We start from the raw sequence: 18,298 nt of genomic DNA, 5'->3' as shown, positions 1-18,298 counted from the left end.
AAGCAGCCCTCTCCTGTTAAGCTGAATGATAATAGTCAATCGTGTAATAATTATGCTGCATCAGTGACTGGCGTGAAGAGGGAAAAAACCCTGCTATATTAGTGTTGGATGATGCAGACTTGGTCTCGATTAAGAAAGGACCATCTAATCATGGGCAAGTTGAAGGATTTGGCTTCATTAACCTCGATTACTCTTTTATGCTCGATTGAAGGCTTTGAGGAGGTGAAAGTTCAATATGTTGGAGGTTATTGGTTATGGTTCAAATTTCCTTCATCTGATTGCTGCATGGCATTTAAAAATAATGCTAATCTTTCTTCATTGTTCTCAACAATCAGGGATGCATCAGAGAATTTCGTCATTGATGAACGTATTATTTGGGTTGAAATATCTGTATTACCTACTTGTGCATAGGGCACTTATGCTTTCAAAAAAGTGGCTTCGTTGGCGGGACAATTTTTTTTCGAGTCGAATTGCAAATCGCCTTTATCATCGAGTCGTGTGTGTGTTGCTACTCACTTTAAGAAGCGTGTAGTTGTCAGTGAGAGTGTTCCTATCAATGGCCTTGATGTGGACATTATTATACAAGAAGTTGGTACATGGTTTTTTGACCTTGAAGCTTCACGTGTTGGTAACTAGAACTCTGTTATTTTTGATGAGGATTCAAGTAGCACCTAACCTGACATTAATTCTGAAATTTGAGATAAGGATGATGACCCCTTAAAGAGTTTTCTGGTGTTGAAATTGGTGATTCATCTCAAGGTGCTGCTTCAGCTAATTCTCTTGAGTTAAATGCCATGTCACACGACGCTGATTCTAACACAAAACGAGTCACGGTTGGTAGTTCCAGTATCCCTTGTCCACCAGGCTTCAGGTCTTTTATCAATGCGTTTGGTAGAGAGTTTTCAGGCGGTTCGGTGAACTGTTGCACCCCTTTCTTTTTTGACAAACCAAAAAAGATAATGAGTGATTTTCAAGTTAAATCCAAGGACGAAAATTTGTTAGAAGTGGCTGATATACTCGATTATGATTTAAATAATTGTGTTGGTTTTAAGGGTCGAGATCATGTATTGTTTGGCTTTCAATGAAGATTATTTCACTTAATAGTTGCGGCTCTAAAGAGTATCAGAAGCGTGAATGGAGTCATGAAGTATGTAAATCCTTTAATGTTCAGTTTTTAGGTTTACAAGAATTGAAAATGTCTACATTACACTTGTTTAGACTGAAATCGATTTGGGGCAATACTCAATTCGACTATGCCCTAAGGTTGTCTCGAGGTTTCTCAGGAGGCATTATCTCTATTTGGGACCCAAATGCTTTTGTAAAAGAAAGTATCTGGTGTGATGACCATTACGTGATTGTCAAAGAAAGGTTGATTTGAGAGGAGTTAAATGTTTATATGGTCAATTTTTACGCTCCACAAAATTTAACCGATAAAGTATCATTGTGGAATAAAATTTCTGATTTCATGTTGGCTAATCCGGACGACTATATTTTATTCGGCGATTGGAATTCGGTTCAATTTTTGAATGAAAGAAGCGGCTCTGAGTTTGATGTTAATGATACGTAGGCGTTTAATGACTTTGTGGGGTCTAATTCATTACATGAAATCCCTATGGGTGGTCTCAACTTTACTTAGAGAAACCGATCGGGTAAGAAACTTAGTAAGTTTGACCGTTTTTTTGTTACTAACAATGTTTTGTTGCATATAGATGATTTAAAAGGTAATGTTTTGCCTCGTGGGTGTTCGGATCACTCGCCTATTCTTCTTTTCCAAGACAAAGTTGATTTTTGGGCTGACTTATTTCAAAGTGTTTGATTCATGGTTTGAACGGGTTGATTTCAATAATTTGGTTCGTAATGCGAGGGCTCAGTTCAATGTCGTCCCAAATTTGCATATTGTGTTCAAGTTACGGCTTTTGAAAGGTCATTTGAAAACATGGATCCATTCCACCAGGTCTAATGATTCAGGTAGATTGCAAGAAGTGGCAGCACGTATCAATGCTATTGACGTTTTGATTGATTCAGGTAGTACAACGGATGATATTATTCGGGATCGTACTACTTTATGTCATGAACATGAGGAGATCACAAAGTTTAAATCTCTTGATCTTATCCAAAAATCACGTATTAAATGGGATGTGGAGGGCGATGAGAATTCAAAGTTTTTTCATTGTGCTTTCAAGCATAAGCGTTATGTACAACACATTCAAGGTTTAATGGTGGACGGAAACTGGGTTACGGATCCATTGACTGTAAAGAACAAATTTTTCGATATCTTTAAAACTAAATTCGATGTTGTTAACGCATGTGCTTGTTTTAACTCTATATAGCCTACTGTTTTGCTCTCTAATGAAGATGTCAGTTTTTTTTAGAACGTGAATTGGATGACACAGAGATTAAGAATGTAGTTTGGGATTGTGGTTCTACCAAGGCACCGGGTCCTGATGGTTTTTCTTTTAAAGTTATCAAATTTTTCTTGGATCATTTTAGTCATGACTTTTGTAGAGATGTTCGTTTGTTTTTCATGACTTTGACGATGTCGAATAGTGCAAACTCGGCCTTTTTTTTATTAATACCTAAAGTGGAAAATTCGGTATTCATTACAGATTTTAGACCGATTTCTCTGGCGGGCGTATTTTACAAAATCATCACTAAGCTCCTTACTAACCGCTTTCCTGTTGTCATTGACAAGATCATTTCTCCGGTTCAGTCGGCATTCATAGCAGGTCGTCAAATTCTAGACGAACCGTTAATGTTAAGTGAAGTTATTGCTTGGGCTAAAAAAATGGACCGCAAATTATGCTTATTCAAAGCAGATTTCAAGAAGGCTTATGACTCGGTTAGTTGGGATTATCTTATGTTTATGTTCCGGTCGTTGGGCTTTGGTACGGTGTGGTGTAATTGGATTTTGGATTGTTTAAAAATAGCCCGAATGTCAGTTCTTGTCAATGGAAGTCCAACAAGCGAATTCTAGATAAAAAGGGGTTTAAGGCAAGGGGATCCTCTCAGTCCTTTCCTGTTTATCATAGTGATGGAAGGTTTACACTTGGCTTTTAAACAAGTGTTATCCGCAACTTATATTCGTAGGGTTCGAGTGGGTTCGAATGAAATTCTTCTATCTCACTTCTTTTACGTGGACGATGTTATTATTATGTCAGAATGGAACAACTTTGAGCTTGATCATATTTTACATGTTCTTGAAATATTTCATCTGAAAGGACCCGTCCTAATCCATCTGGACGAACTCCACATCGATTGTAAACGATTCATAACAGTTGATTACATCGCAAGGTACTTGACCTCTATATGATACATTTTACAAACATTGCATTCGTTTTTAAAAGACAAACATTAAAAGTTGACAAACATGCATCACATTTCATAATATATTAGACTATCAACGACTAAATAATAATCTTGATGAATTCAACGACTCGAATGCAACGTCTTTTGAAATATGCTATGAATGACTCCAAGTAATCTCTTTAAAATGAATAAATGCACAGCGAAAGATCTCTTTCATACCTGAGAATAAACATGCTTTAAAGTGTCAACCAAAAGGTTGGTGAGTTCATTAGTTTAACATAAATAATCATTTCATAATTTTTAATAGACTACAAGATTTCATAATTTCCATTACTCATAAACATACGTCCCATGCATAGAGACAAAAATATCATTCATATGGATTGAACACCTGGTAACCGACATTCACAATATGCATATAAGAATATCCCCATCATTCCGGGATCCTCCTTCGGACATGATATAAATTTCGAAGTACTAAAGTATCCGGTACTTTGGATGGGGCTTGTTGGGCCCGATAGATCTATCTTTAGAGTTCGCGTCAATTAGGGTGTCTGTTCCCTAATTCTTAGATTACCAGACTTAATAAAAAGGGCATATTCGATTAGATAATCCAACCATAGAATGTAGTTTCGATTACTTGTGTCTATTTCGTAAAGCATTTATAAAAGCAGCGCATGTATTCTCAGTCCCAAAAATATATATTGCAAAAGCATTTAAAAAGGGAGCAAATGAAACTCACAATACTGTATTTTATAGTAAAAATACATATGACGACATTGAACAATGCAGGGTTGGCCTCGGATTCACGAACCTATATCAATTTGTGTTTGTATTAAAATATAATCGTAATCGAATAAATATATATATTATTATTTTTGATATAATTTTTATATTAATAACTTATTTATATATTTCATTATTCAAATAAATGTATTCATTTTGTATATACAATATTAATATAGTTAAGTTATGTATATTAAATATACTTTTGTGCGATTACTCTTTTATTTACAAAATACTAGTTATAATAACCTTAGAATAATTATACTGATAATAATAATAATTTTCATGGTACTAATAATATAAACGATAGTATTAATAGTAGTTTTTATAAAAATATAGATTTAAAGTAATGATACCTTTAGTAATAATTATATTAATTTTCAATAATAATTACTTGTTAATGATATTCATGTTAACGAATGTACTAGTATTAATAATAATACTTACGTCAATATTGATAATACTAAAAATTTTAAAATGATACTAATACTATTATTAAAGAAAATAGTAGTAAGTTTTATTATTTTCATGATGGTAATATTATTCATAATAATAATAATGATATCAATACATAAATGATAATATTATTAATAATAAACACATTATTAATATTTAATAATAATAATATTATCAATAATGACATTACTTAAATATACTTAATTACAATAATAATAATATTCATAATCTTAATAATAATAATAATAATAATAGTACTAATACTAATAATAAAAATATTAATCAAAATCATATTGATAATAATGTTAATAATTATAATAATAATCATTATAACAATAATAATGGTAATAATAATAATTTGTACTAATAATAATAATAATAATAATAATAATAATAATATCATAATAATAAAAATATTAAAAGGGCTACCTTAATGAAGTGAGCCTAAAAAAAAAATAAACGTCCCGGCACGGGCTCGAACCCGGGATCCCCTGAATACTCGCTAACACCCCAGACCATGCCGCTGTTACCATTTTTCTGTTATAATACTCAGTACCTAAGTTTTTAATCTATAACAATCTGTTTCACTCTTTCTTCTTCTTTAATAAAACATTCAATTAGAGATCGAGTAATATATCGATTTGGATTTAGTAAATACACATAAATAGATTAATAAACATATTGTGATATCAAAATAATCAAAATAAAAATAAAAATAAAAACACTTACAGCAGTCGCTGTAAAAAAAATAAAAACTCCAACACTGATTCGATTATTTGAACGTTTTTAGGGAAGAGTTATAACATGAAAATGATTCTAAATTGCTTTTATAAACATCCTGGATCCTCAATTTGTTCAGAAACATTTGATTGAATCTGAATTTTGTGAAGAACAAATTCTTTGACTTTTTATTCTTAAACTTTGACTCTCAAATTCATCTTGGATTTTTCAAATTAGGACTTGCAAAATTGCAGATAGAATCATGACTTGAATTGGAACCTTTCTGCATTTTTAGTTTTTGAATTTTGACTCAAAATCGAGCTTTTGATTTTTCTTTTGTTCAAGAACAAGGCCGATGGTTTTTTTTTCTTTTTTTTTTATATACAAAATTTCAATGTAATAAACCAGCAAATTAGTATCTGTAATTGAATGAAGTAAAAAAAAAATTTGTATCAGTTTTCCAAAAACACTTCGTAATAACCGGTTTTGTAGCGATGTTGAAAGGGAATCATTTAAGCAGGAAAGAAAAAAAAATAAATAATAAAAGAAAACAAAGTGGGGAATGACTCATAACAGAATTTGTCAAGTACTGTTAATTTGACAATAACATGTAAGCATTTAGAGACACAAACAAATTACAGCTATATCTTGAAAGGTACTGGAAACTGAGTTGAGATTTGAAATTCACACGTACGGTTTTATATTTATATTAGTGATAATCTAAATACAATTAATAATAATAATAGAAAGAGTAGTAAAAAAATACAATATTAAAATAATAATATCAAAATAATTAGCTAATAAGAATAATTATAATAATAATACTACTTTTATTAACATTACCAAAAATAATAATAAAGATGTTAATATCAAATATAATGATAATTATTAGAATAATGTTAATAATGATATCAATAATAATAATAATAATAATAATATTACTAGTTATATTAATAGTTATGAAGATGATAATACTAATATTATTAATTATGATAATATTAATAATGATTATTAAGGATAAAGGTGATAATAACATCTAATGATATTACAAGTAAAAATTAGTATATACAAATTACATGTGTCAAATTTTATATCTATATAATATATACTATAATAATATTAATAATTAGAATTAATATTATTAATAATAGTGAGAGTAACCATAATAATATAGATATATCACTATATATAAACTTGTAATTTTATTTAATTTATTAATATTACGTACGCCATTTCTGTTATATATTTTAATATACACACAATATTAGTTTTATATAGAATAATATATGTATCGATATTCATTTTACCGGTAACTGAATTGTTTTGTATATTATTCTACATTTTTAAATCAACTGTTAAATTTTTATATTTTAAATTTCAAATTGTTTTATGTACTTACACACACACACACACACACACACACACATATATATATATATATATATATATATATATATATATATATATATATATATATATATATATATATATATATATATATATATATATGTATGTGTGTGTGTGTGTACAAATAATTGTTCGTGAAATGTCGGGAATGGTCAAAGGGTATTTGAATACATAAACATAGTTCCAAAATTTACAAAATTCAACATTACAGACTTTGCTTATCGTCTTGGAAACATATAAAGATTAAGTTTAAATTTGGTCGGAAATTCCCGGGTCATCACAGTACCTACTCGTTAAAGAAATTTCGTCCCGAAATTTGAGTGAGGTGGTCATGACTAACAATAAAAATGTTTTCATGACGAATATGGGTTGATAAAATAAAATTTTATCACCATTAGGTAATATAGGTAAGATAATTCGATTATTCGAAGAGCGCGAATGAAATTATCACAAAAGAGTGAAATGATTAAATAAAGTTTCGTTATATCTTTTGACGTAGTCACGGTTGAATTTCGGAATTTAAGGAATTTAAAGAAAATATTCAAAATTTAAAAGATTTGATTCTTCGGCGAGTAAGGAAATTAAGATCTCTATGATTAAATACGGTGATCTGCCTCGATTACTCCGTCTGATATTTCCATTATAAATTAAGCTCTTCCGTTCCATTATTCTCACCATTCTTATACTTTCTTTCTTAGTTCATACATCCCAAAAGATTGTGAAAATGCTTAGTCCAGTTCTGATCCTTGTCCTCATTTTTATTATCGCAACAATCATTCTCCTTTTCCAACTTCCACCAGAGGAATCTGCCTTCTTCTACTTCGCCCTTGGGATTATAATGTTTTTAATTCTCCCGTGTCTTTATGTTGCGATAAACATTGATATGCACGGTTTGTAATTTATGTGTTGTTATCAGGCTTTATATTCTCCCTTATATTTCAAAGTTCTATGCTTTTGCTTCCTCTTCCCGACTTCAAGTCAAGCGAATAATAGTCCATAATTTGTAGATATAGAGTTTCGAATGATTATAATGTTCTAAGCAGGAAGGAATGTGATAGCACGGGTTGATTTGTCAAATTACCAGAATCACTGAGAATAGAACTATCAAGAATATATTTTCTTGATATGTTCGGAGGTGAAGTAGAATGAACGAGTCGTGTAACATGGCACATGATGATGTTATGATCTGTGAATCATCACGTTTCATTAGAAACTCAGCATGACTTACTGTAATATAATCACGTTGATCAAGTGTCATTATATTATACTAACTCATGCATCAGTTCCCAACACTACTTCAAAACATTCGTATTTTAAACTTGAAAGTTTACAGAATATAGAAACTAACAGTTTCTATATGATGTAACACTGATAGCATGAAGAGATTAATGATTTCAGATATGATTAGTTATGAAAATATCTTCAGAAATTTGGAGGATATTTATAATGAAAGATACGATGATATTTTAGAATTTCTAATATCGATGGATGATGAAGAAGATTTATCCGTAAGGGTTTAGATTCGGAAGCAAGGTATTCGCTAAAGATTTCATCAGAAACAGAATCATTTGGATTCTTTGAAGTCAAACTTATTCTTTGTGATTTGTCCACGGCTTTCTTCATAGTTTCGCATAATCTGCTTTTTGGTACTAAATTTTCTATTGAATGTTTCCAATATAATGATAAACAGGAAGCACGAAGAGGTATATAATTTTGGACGAGAATATTTATGAAAATATCTTCAGAAATATCGAAGATATTGATGATGATATTTTGGAATTTCTAAGTTCGATGGTTGATGGAGAAAGATTTTTCGCAAGATTTTAACATGACTTCGGAGCAAGATATTCTCTAAAGATTTCAACGGATCCAGAATTACCAGAATCCTTTGAATATAGGGTTTGGTCCTTGTATTTGTCCTTGGTCTCCTTCATGGGTAGCTCAATCTGTTTTTCAACACCCAATTTTCTATCGAGTGTTCCTAACACTCTTTTCTTTATCATCAAACTTTTGGCCGTTTAGACCATCTACCATATTTCTGTTTTCTCTTCATTTAATGCTATGATATCTGAATTATCGGTTATTAATCCGAGGTGGTTTTAGGAGAATTGTGTTTTTAGATGATTAAACGCTGATGGTAATATGGTGGAATATGGAAGGTTCCCTGGTAACAATACAAGAGCACGCATATATATCAATGTTATGGTAAGGCTAGTCCGACTGAAAAATCGAAGTTGACTTGATGGATCTGTGACAAAATTGGCTAATTTGGAAAGGGATTGCAAAGTTATTTTCGGTAATAACAACGCCAAAGGAGCTAGTGCTGATATGTATTGAATGTTTAATCAGATTCAGAGTATTTTTCAGGTGCATAACTATATGCATAAATCTTTTCTTCCGTAGATGAAGTGCGGTTGGTTCATCCTCTCGATTGAGGTGTTTTCAGGAATTATTGCAGGTTTGAACGCAGATTGTAATCGTCGAGATACAATGAGGTTTAAGATGAGATCAAGTGGCAACTTGAAGAATTGTTTAGTTTCATATGTTATAATCAATATTTTAATTCATTTTAATTGTCCAATGCTATTAGTCCACAGTTGACAGTCCAATAATTCATATATAGTTTAATATATAATATTCGAATGTCGTGACCCGTATACGTCTCAGACTCGATCACAACTCAAAGTATATATATTATTTGAGAATCAACCTCAACCCTGTATAGAGAACTCGATCATTACTGCATATAGAGTGTCTATGGTTATTCCAAATAATTTATATAGATGCGTCAATATGATATGTCAAAACCTTTGAATACGTGTCCCGATATTTAAAGTGCGTAAAATAAATAACAGAAATTAAATAACGATAAATAAAGTGCGTAAAGTAAATAACAGAAATTAAATAACAATAAATAAAATTGCGAGAATTAAATTGCGATAAAATAAATTGCGATAATTAAAATGTAATACGGAATTAACAGTTAGCTAGGAACAGTTAGCTAGGATTTTGTTAGCGTGGATTCTTAACAAAATTTCATATTGTTAATTAGTGTGTTTCTAATCAATTTATATTGTGTCAATTTTTTTTTTCATTATGCCACTTGTTGGATTCTGATATGTCAAAATCCTAATATGAAATTTGAATTTGAATGAAAATAGTTATTCTTTGGTGAACGGATACGTATATCGGTGGATGTAAGTAGGATAGTATATGACTGTTGAAACAGATTCGAAAAACGTACAATGTAACTTATTAATGTGAAATTTAAATATTCCTCGGGTATTACCTACCCGTTAAAATATTTTCATCATTAACAGTTTGTACAAAAGAATTTTTAATTACAATCTTTATGAAAATATATATACATATATATTTTCTTCAGATATAATCATGGATTTAATGAGTTAATATGATATTAAACTCATTTGGTTTACCATTAGAACTAGAATACATAATCTCTAAAACATTTAGAGATTACTTAATCGTCATGAAGAACGAAGATAATCGATGTAGAATGATACGTAGAACGATGATTATACTCGAGGTACATAATGAGATGTTAAGGCATGGATTGTTGATGGTACTGGTGCTGTTACTGATGGTATTGTTGGTATCGGTGATGTTACTGAAGCTGGTACATTTTGTACCATATTCTCCAGATTGATTACTCGAGCGCGAAGTTCGTTGACTTCTCCTATTATTCCAAGATGATTGTCGGTCGGAACGAGCAGATGAATAAGGTTTAGAATTTTAGATAGAATATAATCGTGACGAGCTACCCTGGAAATGAGGCTGAAAATGGTGTTTCAGATAGGTTCGCCGGTAAACGCTTCAGGTTCATTGCCAAGAGGTGAATTCGGTTGGTGGAAGGGATCGCCTTCTTCACGTCTCCATTGATTAAGTCGACTACGAATGTATCAGATGAATTGGGAATGGCTGATTGATTGATTCATTCTGGTGACATCGCTTTCGGAGCTTAGGTGAATATCTATGTCGGAATAGCTGTCGGACTAACTATCGGAATAGCTATCGAAATCTGAGGGACTCGAACTGGTTGAGGGATTCATCCCGTACAATCAGATGAAGGATTTTCGATAAGAAATAGATTATAGGATGTAGATTAGTACCTTGCAATACATAATTTACATATGCATATATAATACTAAAATCCCATAAGTTACGGACGAATCTACAGAAAATGTCAGGCAAAGTTTACAATAACAGATACGCTAAGATATGAATTAGCAGATATGCTAAGATATGAATTTTGTCCATACACTAATAATGCAATCAATGCAGTAAAACTTGTCTAGACTAAGAATGATAAGCAAGTGATTCTCTAAGAATGATAAGCAGGTAATTTTTGACACGAAGTGATAAGCAAAACTTTTTACATGCAGACACGGTTGAAGTCCAGACTCACTAATGCATCCTAACGACTTATCAGTTAGACACACTATTGCAGACCTGATTCGCTAAGACCATCGCTCTGATACCAACTGAAAGGACCCGTCCTAATCCATTCAGACGAAGTCCACATCGATTGTAAATGATTCATAACAGTTGATTATATCGCGAGGTACTTGACCTCTATATGATATATTTTACAAACATTGCATTCGTTTTTGAAAGACAAACATTAAAAGTTGACAAACATGCATCACATTTCATAATATATCAGACTATCAACGACTAAATAATAATCTTGATGAATTCAACGACTCGAATGCAACGTCTTTTGAAATATGCTATGAATGACTCCAAGTAATCTCTTTAAAATGAATAAATGCACAACGGAAGATCTCTTTCATACCTGAGAATAAACATGCTTTAAAGTGTCAACCAAAAGGTTGGTGAGTTCATTAGTTTAACATAAATAATCATTTCATAATTTTTAATAAACCACAAGATTTCATAATTTCCATTACTCATAAATATACGTCCCATGCATAGAGACAAAAATATCATTCATATGGATTGAACACCTGGTAACCGACATTCACAATATGCATATAAGAATATCCCCATCATTCCGGGATCTTCCTTCGGACATGATATAAATTTCGAAGTACTAAAGCATTCGGTACTTTGGATGGGGCTTGTTGGGCCCGATAGATCTATCTTTAGAGTTCGCCTCAATTAGGGTGTCTGTTCCCTAATTCTTAGATTACCAGACTTAATAAAAAGGGCATCTTCGATTAGATAATCCAACCATAGAATGTAGTTTCGATTACTTGTGTCTATTTCGTAAAGCATTTATAAAAGCAGCGCGCATGTATTCTCAGTCCCAAAAATATATATTGCAAAAGCATTTAAAAAGGGAGCAAATGAAACTCACAATACTGTATTTTGTAGTAAAAATACATATGACGACATTGAACAATGCAGGGTTGGCCTCGGATTCACGAACCTATATCAATTTGTATTTGTATTAAAATATAATCGTAATCGAATAAATATATATATTATTATTTTTGATATAATTTTTATATTAATAACTTATTTATATATTTCATTATTCAAATAAATGTATTCATTTTGTATATACAATATTAATATAGTTAAGTTATGTTTATTAAATATACTTTTGTGCGATTACTCTTTTATTTACAAAATACTAGTTATAATAACCTTAGAATAATTATACTGATAATAATAATAATTTTCATGGTACTAATAATATAAACGATAGTATTAATAGTAGTTTTTATAAAAATATATATTTAAAGTAATGATACCTTTAGTAATAATTATATTAATTTTCAATAATAATAGTACTTGTTAATGATATTCATGTTAACGAATGTACTAGTATTAATAATAATACTTACGTCAATATTGATAATACTAAAAATTTTAAAATGATACTAATACTATTATTAAAGAAAATAGTAGTAAGTTTTATTATTTTCATGATGGTAATATTATTCATAATAATAATAATGATATCAATACATAAATGATAATATTATTAATAATAAACACATTATTAATATTTAATAATAATAATATTATCAATAATGACATTACTTAAATATACTTAATTACAATAATAATAATATTCATAATCTTAATAATAATAATAATAATAATACTAATACTAATAATAACAATATTAATCAAAATCATATTGATAATAATGTTAATAATTATAATAATAATCATTATAACAATAATAATGGTAATAATAATAATTTGTACTAATAATAATAATAATATAATAATAAAAATATTAAAAGGGCTACCTTAATGAAGTGAGCCTCAAAAAAAATAAACGTCCCGGCACGGGCTCGAACCCGGTATCCCCTGAATACTCGCTAACACTCCAGACCACGCCGATGTTACCATTTTTCTGTTATAATACTCAGTACCTAAGTTTTTAATCTATAACAATCTGTTTCACTCTTTCTTCTTCTTTAACAAAACATTCAATCAGAGATCGAGTAACATATCGATTTGGATTTAGTAAATACACATAAATAGATTAATAAACATATTCTGATATCAAAATAATCAAAATAAAAATAAAAATAAAAATAAAACACTTACAGTAGTCGCTGTAAAAAAAATAAAAAATAGAAACTCCAACACTGATTCGATTATTTGAACATTTTTAGGGAAGAGTTATAACATGAAAATGATTCTAATTTGCTTTTATAAACATCCTGGATCCTCAATTTGTTCAGAAACATTTGATTGAATCGAATTTTTTGAAGTTCAAATTCTTTGACTTTTTATTCTTAAACTTTGACTCTCAAATTCATCTTGGATTTTTCAAATTAGGACTTGCAAAGTTGCAGATAGAATCATGACTTGAATTGGAACCTTTCTGCATTTTTAGTTTTTGAATTTTGACTCAAAATCGAGCTTTTGATTTTTCTTTTGTTCAAGAACAAGGCCGATGGTTTTTTTTTTCTTTTTTTTATATACAAAATTTCAATGTAATAAACCAGCAAATTAGTATCTGTAATTGAATGAAGTAAAAAAAAAATTTGTATCAGTTTTCCAAAAACACTTCGTAATAACCGGTTTTGTAGCGATGTTGAAAGGGAATCATTTAAGCAGGAAAGAAAAAAAAATAAATAAATAATAAAAGAAAACAAAGTGGGAAATGACTCATAACAGAATTTGTCAAGTACTGTTAATTTGACAATAACATGTAAGCATTTAGAGACACAAACAAATTACGGCTATATCTTGAAAGGTACTGGAAACTGAGTTGAGATTTGAAATTCACACGTACAGTTTTATATTTATATTAGTGATAATCTAAATACAATTAATAATAATAATAGAAAGAGTAGTAAAAAAATACAATATTAAAATAATAATATCAAAATAATTAGCTAATAAGAATAATGATAATAATAATACTACTTTTATTAACATTACCAAAAATAATAATAAAGATGTTAATATCAAATATAATGATAATTATTAGAATAATGTTAATAATGATATCAATAATAATAATAATAATATTACTAGTTATATTAATAGTTATGAAGATGATAATACTAATATTATTAATTATGATAATATAAATAATGATTATTAAGGATAAAGGTGATAATAACATCTAATGATATTACAAGTAACAATTAGTATATACAAATTACATGTGTCAAATTTTATATCTATATAATATATACTATAATAATATTAATAATTAGAATTAATATTATTAATAATAGTGAGAGTAACCATAATAATATAGATATATCACTATATATAAACTTGTAATTTTATTTAATTTATTAATATTACTACGCCATTTCTGTTATATATTTTAATATACACACAACATTAGTTTTATATAGAATCATATATGTATCGATATTCATTTTATCAGTAACTGAATTGTTTTGTATATTATTCTACATTTTTAAATCAACTGTTAAATTTTTATATTTTAAATTTCAAATTGTTTTATGTACTTACTTATATATATATATATATATATATATATATATATATATATATATATATATATATATATATATATATATATATATATATATATATATATATGTGTGTGTGTGTGTGTGTGTGTGTGTGTGTGTGTGTGTGTGTGTGTGTGTGTGTGTGTGTGTGTGTGTGTACAAATAATTGTTCGTGAAACGTCGGGAATGGTCAAAGGGTATTTGAATACATAAACATAGTTCCAAAATTTACAAAATTCAACATTACAGACTTTGCTTATCTTCTTGGAAACATATAAAGATTAAGTTTAAATTTGGTCGGAAATTCCCGGGTCATCACATCATCTTGTTTCAGGTTTAAAATTGAACGTTTCTAAGTCACACGTGTTTGGAGTGGGGATTGAACAACATGTGGTCGATAACGTAGTGTATGAGGTAGGGTGCAGATCGGGTAACCTTCCCACTAATTACCTCGGCATCCCTCCTTGCATCCAATATGAAACGTATAGTAAGTTGGTCCGGTTTACTTAATAAATTTTCCTCACGATTGGCATATTGGAAGGCAAATTTAAATTCTTCAGGGGCAAGATTAACTCTCTTAAATTCGGTCGTAGGAAGCTTAGTGTTATACTTGATGTCTTTATTTAAGTGCCCCGTTACTGTTGTTAATAAACTCAAAGCAATTCGTGGCAGATTTTTTTGGGGTAGTAGCGATACCACAAAGAAAATGGCATGGATAAAATGGGACTCGGTTATTTCTTCGTTCAATAAAGGCGGATTAAATGTAGGGAGTGTCAAGGCTTTTAATTTGGCCTTATTGCAAAAGTGGAGGTGGCGTTATCTTGGTTGCCCGGATGACTTGTGGGTTAATGTTATTAAATCTATCCATGGTAATTTGTTTGAATCTACCTTTGGTAACAGTCCATGGGTGCCAATTGTAGAGTCTTGCAAAAAGCCCATTACGAATAACTTGTTACCTTCGAATGTGATTTTCAAAGATGTTGGGAACGGGAGAAGTGTTAGTTTTTGGCATGACATATGGTGTGGCACTTCTACTTTTGCTTCACGGTTTAATCGTCTTTATCATCTAGACGCCAACAAGTTCGATAAGGTAGCAGACAAATGGGTCGATGGTCAATGGATATGGAACTGGTCATGCGAGATCAATGGAGGTCGTAACAGTGGTCTATTTGCTTGACCTTTAGATCAGATTCAACAATATCACATTTTAAATATAGATAATAAATGGATGTGTTCTTTAAGTTCCGAAGGGTTGTTTTCGGTTAAAGTTATTCGTGATTCTTTGGATCGAGCCTTGCTTCCTTCCTTGCCTACCTCGACTACGTGGTTGAAACAATTACCTAGAAAAGTTAACAGTTTTTTGGTGGCGTTTAAAGTTGGATACTCTTCCTTTCCGTTGGAATCTATCCACGAGAGGGTTAGAGATTGCTAATTTGGAGTGTCCGATTTGTCGTCAAGGAATTGAATGTCAAACTCACCTTTTCTTCGAATGTGGAGCTTCTATTGAGGTATGGAACAATATTCGGATTTGGATCAACTTGGGTAGGCCTTTATTCACTTCGTTGGCGGATGTTCAAGAATGGCTCGATGGGTTACAAACGACTATTGCTAAATTGCTTCGGATTAGAGTTATTGTCATCTCGATTTATTGGGTTCTTTGGCGATTTCGAAACGAGATTGTTTTCAATGATATTTTTATTCGTAGGAGTTATATTTTAGATGTTATCAAATTATACTCCTTTAGATGGCTAAAAAAGCAAGGTCATGTAGTTTGAAACTGGAACTTTTGGCATCAAATGCCTTTGTAATTCTCTTTTAGAATCTTGCTAGGGAGCGTTTCTCTCTCTCTCTCTCTCTCTCTTATATATATATATATATATATATATATATATATATATATATATATATATATATATATATATATATATATATATATATATATATATATATATATATATATATATATAGTGGTAGGATCAAGAGGGAAGTAACCAATCGGAGGGAAGCAATTTTTTTTTTCGTTTTTTGAAATAACTTTGTTCACTAACATTATAGATTGGATGAAAATATGAACATTTAATAAAGACACTTTATGATAAATGTTTTTATTTTGGCGGGAAAATGCTCGAAGAAGTAATATATAACAATTATCGTGTTTTTCGAGCGTATGTTGAGGTTTTAGATATTATGGTTTAGATATTAATGTTTAGATATTAGGGTTTATAGGGTTTAGATATTAGGGTTTAGAAATTTAGGGTTTAGGGTTTAGATTTAGAGTTTAGATTTACGATTTAGATTGAGTTTTTAACACGAACGGTTTAGAGTTTAGGGTTTAGGGTTTAGGGTTCAGGGTTTGGGATTTAACGTAAATGTAAATATTTGAGAATGTTTTGATGATTCATAGATTTAATGTTGGAAGAAATTCAAATTCATCAACATCTTGTAGGAATGAACATTCCATAAATGAAGGAATCTCAAGATTCCAAGAAATTTAATTCCTTCCAAAATATGTCAACTAAACGGAGCGGTGTAAGAAATTCAATCCAATTCCATCAATCCCTTGGTATTTCGTGAGCCAAACGGGGCCTTAGTGATAGTGTACCCAATATCTCGAGCTAATTCCATAAGGCACAAAACAATTGCTCGAAGGCAATGGATAACGAAGACATCCTAGGTACCAATACCGAAGGACTACAACCATGTCACATGACTGCATGGAACGAAGAGATATGGAAACTATTTTCTACAAACAGTATTCGGCGACACCAATGCAAATGAGGAAGGAATCTGATATCGGGCAAAAAGTCACATTTTTATCCCCAATATTAAGCCCTAGAACAATAAAGATTAAAACTTTGTCGTTAAATTATCGCTTTTTGGTTTATTTTGTAGATTAAGTAATTACGAAGGCGATGGAAAAAGAATCAAGTGAAATGGAGCTAAAACGAATATTCTAGAGCGAAAATGGTGAAAGACAAGAAATCAAGTTACGATCCAGTGAATCAAGACTGATCAGGCACAAAAACGGCCTGCCATACGGCTTGCCAGTATGGCAAACGGCGTGCCAAACGGTCCAGCAAACGGCCTCGATAAATGGCCTGCCTTGCAAACGGCTTGCTAAATACGGCCTGCCAAACGGCTTGCTAAATGGCTTGGCAGCCGTTTGCAGGCAAAAATGGGGTCTATTTAAAGGGCTCTCTCCATCCATTCCAACACACACTCAATTTGTAATTCATTTCATATTTTCAATCTTTTAGTTAGTTTTTAGTAGTAGTTCGCTTAGCTTTTATTTTTCGGAGGATATCCCGGCGAGTCCCTGCGATCTCGGGCAGATTTCTTCGGCCTTTTCAGGTTTTTATCCGAAACGCTTGTCTTTTGTATTAAACATGTGTTCTTACTTTCTATGTTTAATAATGCGTTCCGATATTACCATGATAGCTTAATTAATCTGTATGTTGTCATGATAGAAGTTTGGGTTAGCGTAATTATGTTAATTTAGTAGGAAAACTGTTATAATATTGAACTAGGAAGTCTGATAGATTTGTATGCTAGCATCTTAAGGATTGACCAACCTAGGTTGTGATCATGACTTGTCTATCTATATGAAATTAGCTACTTTATAGGATTAAGACCCCTGGTTATACTGTATCTGAAGATTCTATGAACTCGGTATGGCC

General features: G+C 30.6%; 1 protein-coding gene across 1 annotated transcript; it reads left to right on the top strand.

Moving 5' to 3' along the window:
* Positions 1–1,724: 1,724 nt before the first annotated feature.
* Positions 1,725–15,798, top strand: LOC139893226 (uncharacterized). Its single transcript, XM_071876381.1, has 3 exons — positions 1,725–2,252; positions 2,363–2,839; positions 15,163–15,798. The coding sequence occupies exons 1-3, from the start codon at positions 1,725–1,727 to the stop codon at positions 15,796–15,798; spliced, it is 1,641 nt and encodes a 546-aa protein (XP_071732482.1).
* The last annotated feature ends 2,500 nt before the right edge of the window (positions 15,799–18,298 follow it).

This window comes from Rutidosis leptorrhynchoides, chromosome 1 (genome assembly GCF_046630445.1).
Source record: "Rutidosis leptorrhynchoides isolate AG116_Rl617_1_P2 chromosome 1, CSIRO_AGI_Rlap_v1, whole genome shotgun sequence".
Lineage (NCBI taxonomy): Eukaryota > Viridiplantae > Streptophyta > Magnoliopsida > Asterales > Asteraceae > Rutidosis > Rutidosis leptorrhynchoides.
The sequence above is the reverse complement of the archived record's forward strand: the minus strand, read 5'-3'. Positions and strand labels throughout refer to the sequence as shown.

Excerpts from the sequence above, each read along its gene's own strand:
- LOC139893226 (XM_071876381.1), top strand. The coding sequence starts at position 1,725 with ATGTTTTGCCTCGTGGGTGTTCGGATCACTCGCCTATTCTTCTTTTCC. Across the intron at positions 2,253-2,362 it reads GGGTTACGGATCCATTGACT|TTTTTTTTAGAACGTGAATT; the intron begins GTAAAGAACAAA and ends TGAAGATGTCAG. Across the intron at positions 2,840-15,162 it reads TCAAGAAGGCTTATGACTCG|GCAAATTTAAATTCTTCAGG; the intron begins GTTAGTTGGGAT and ends GCATATTGGAAG.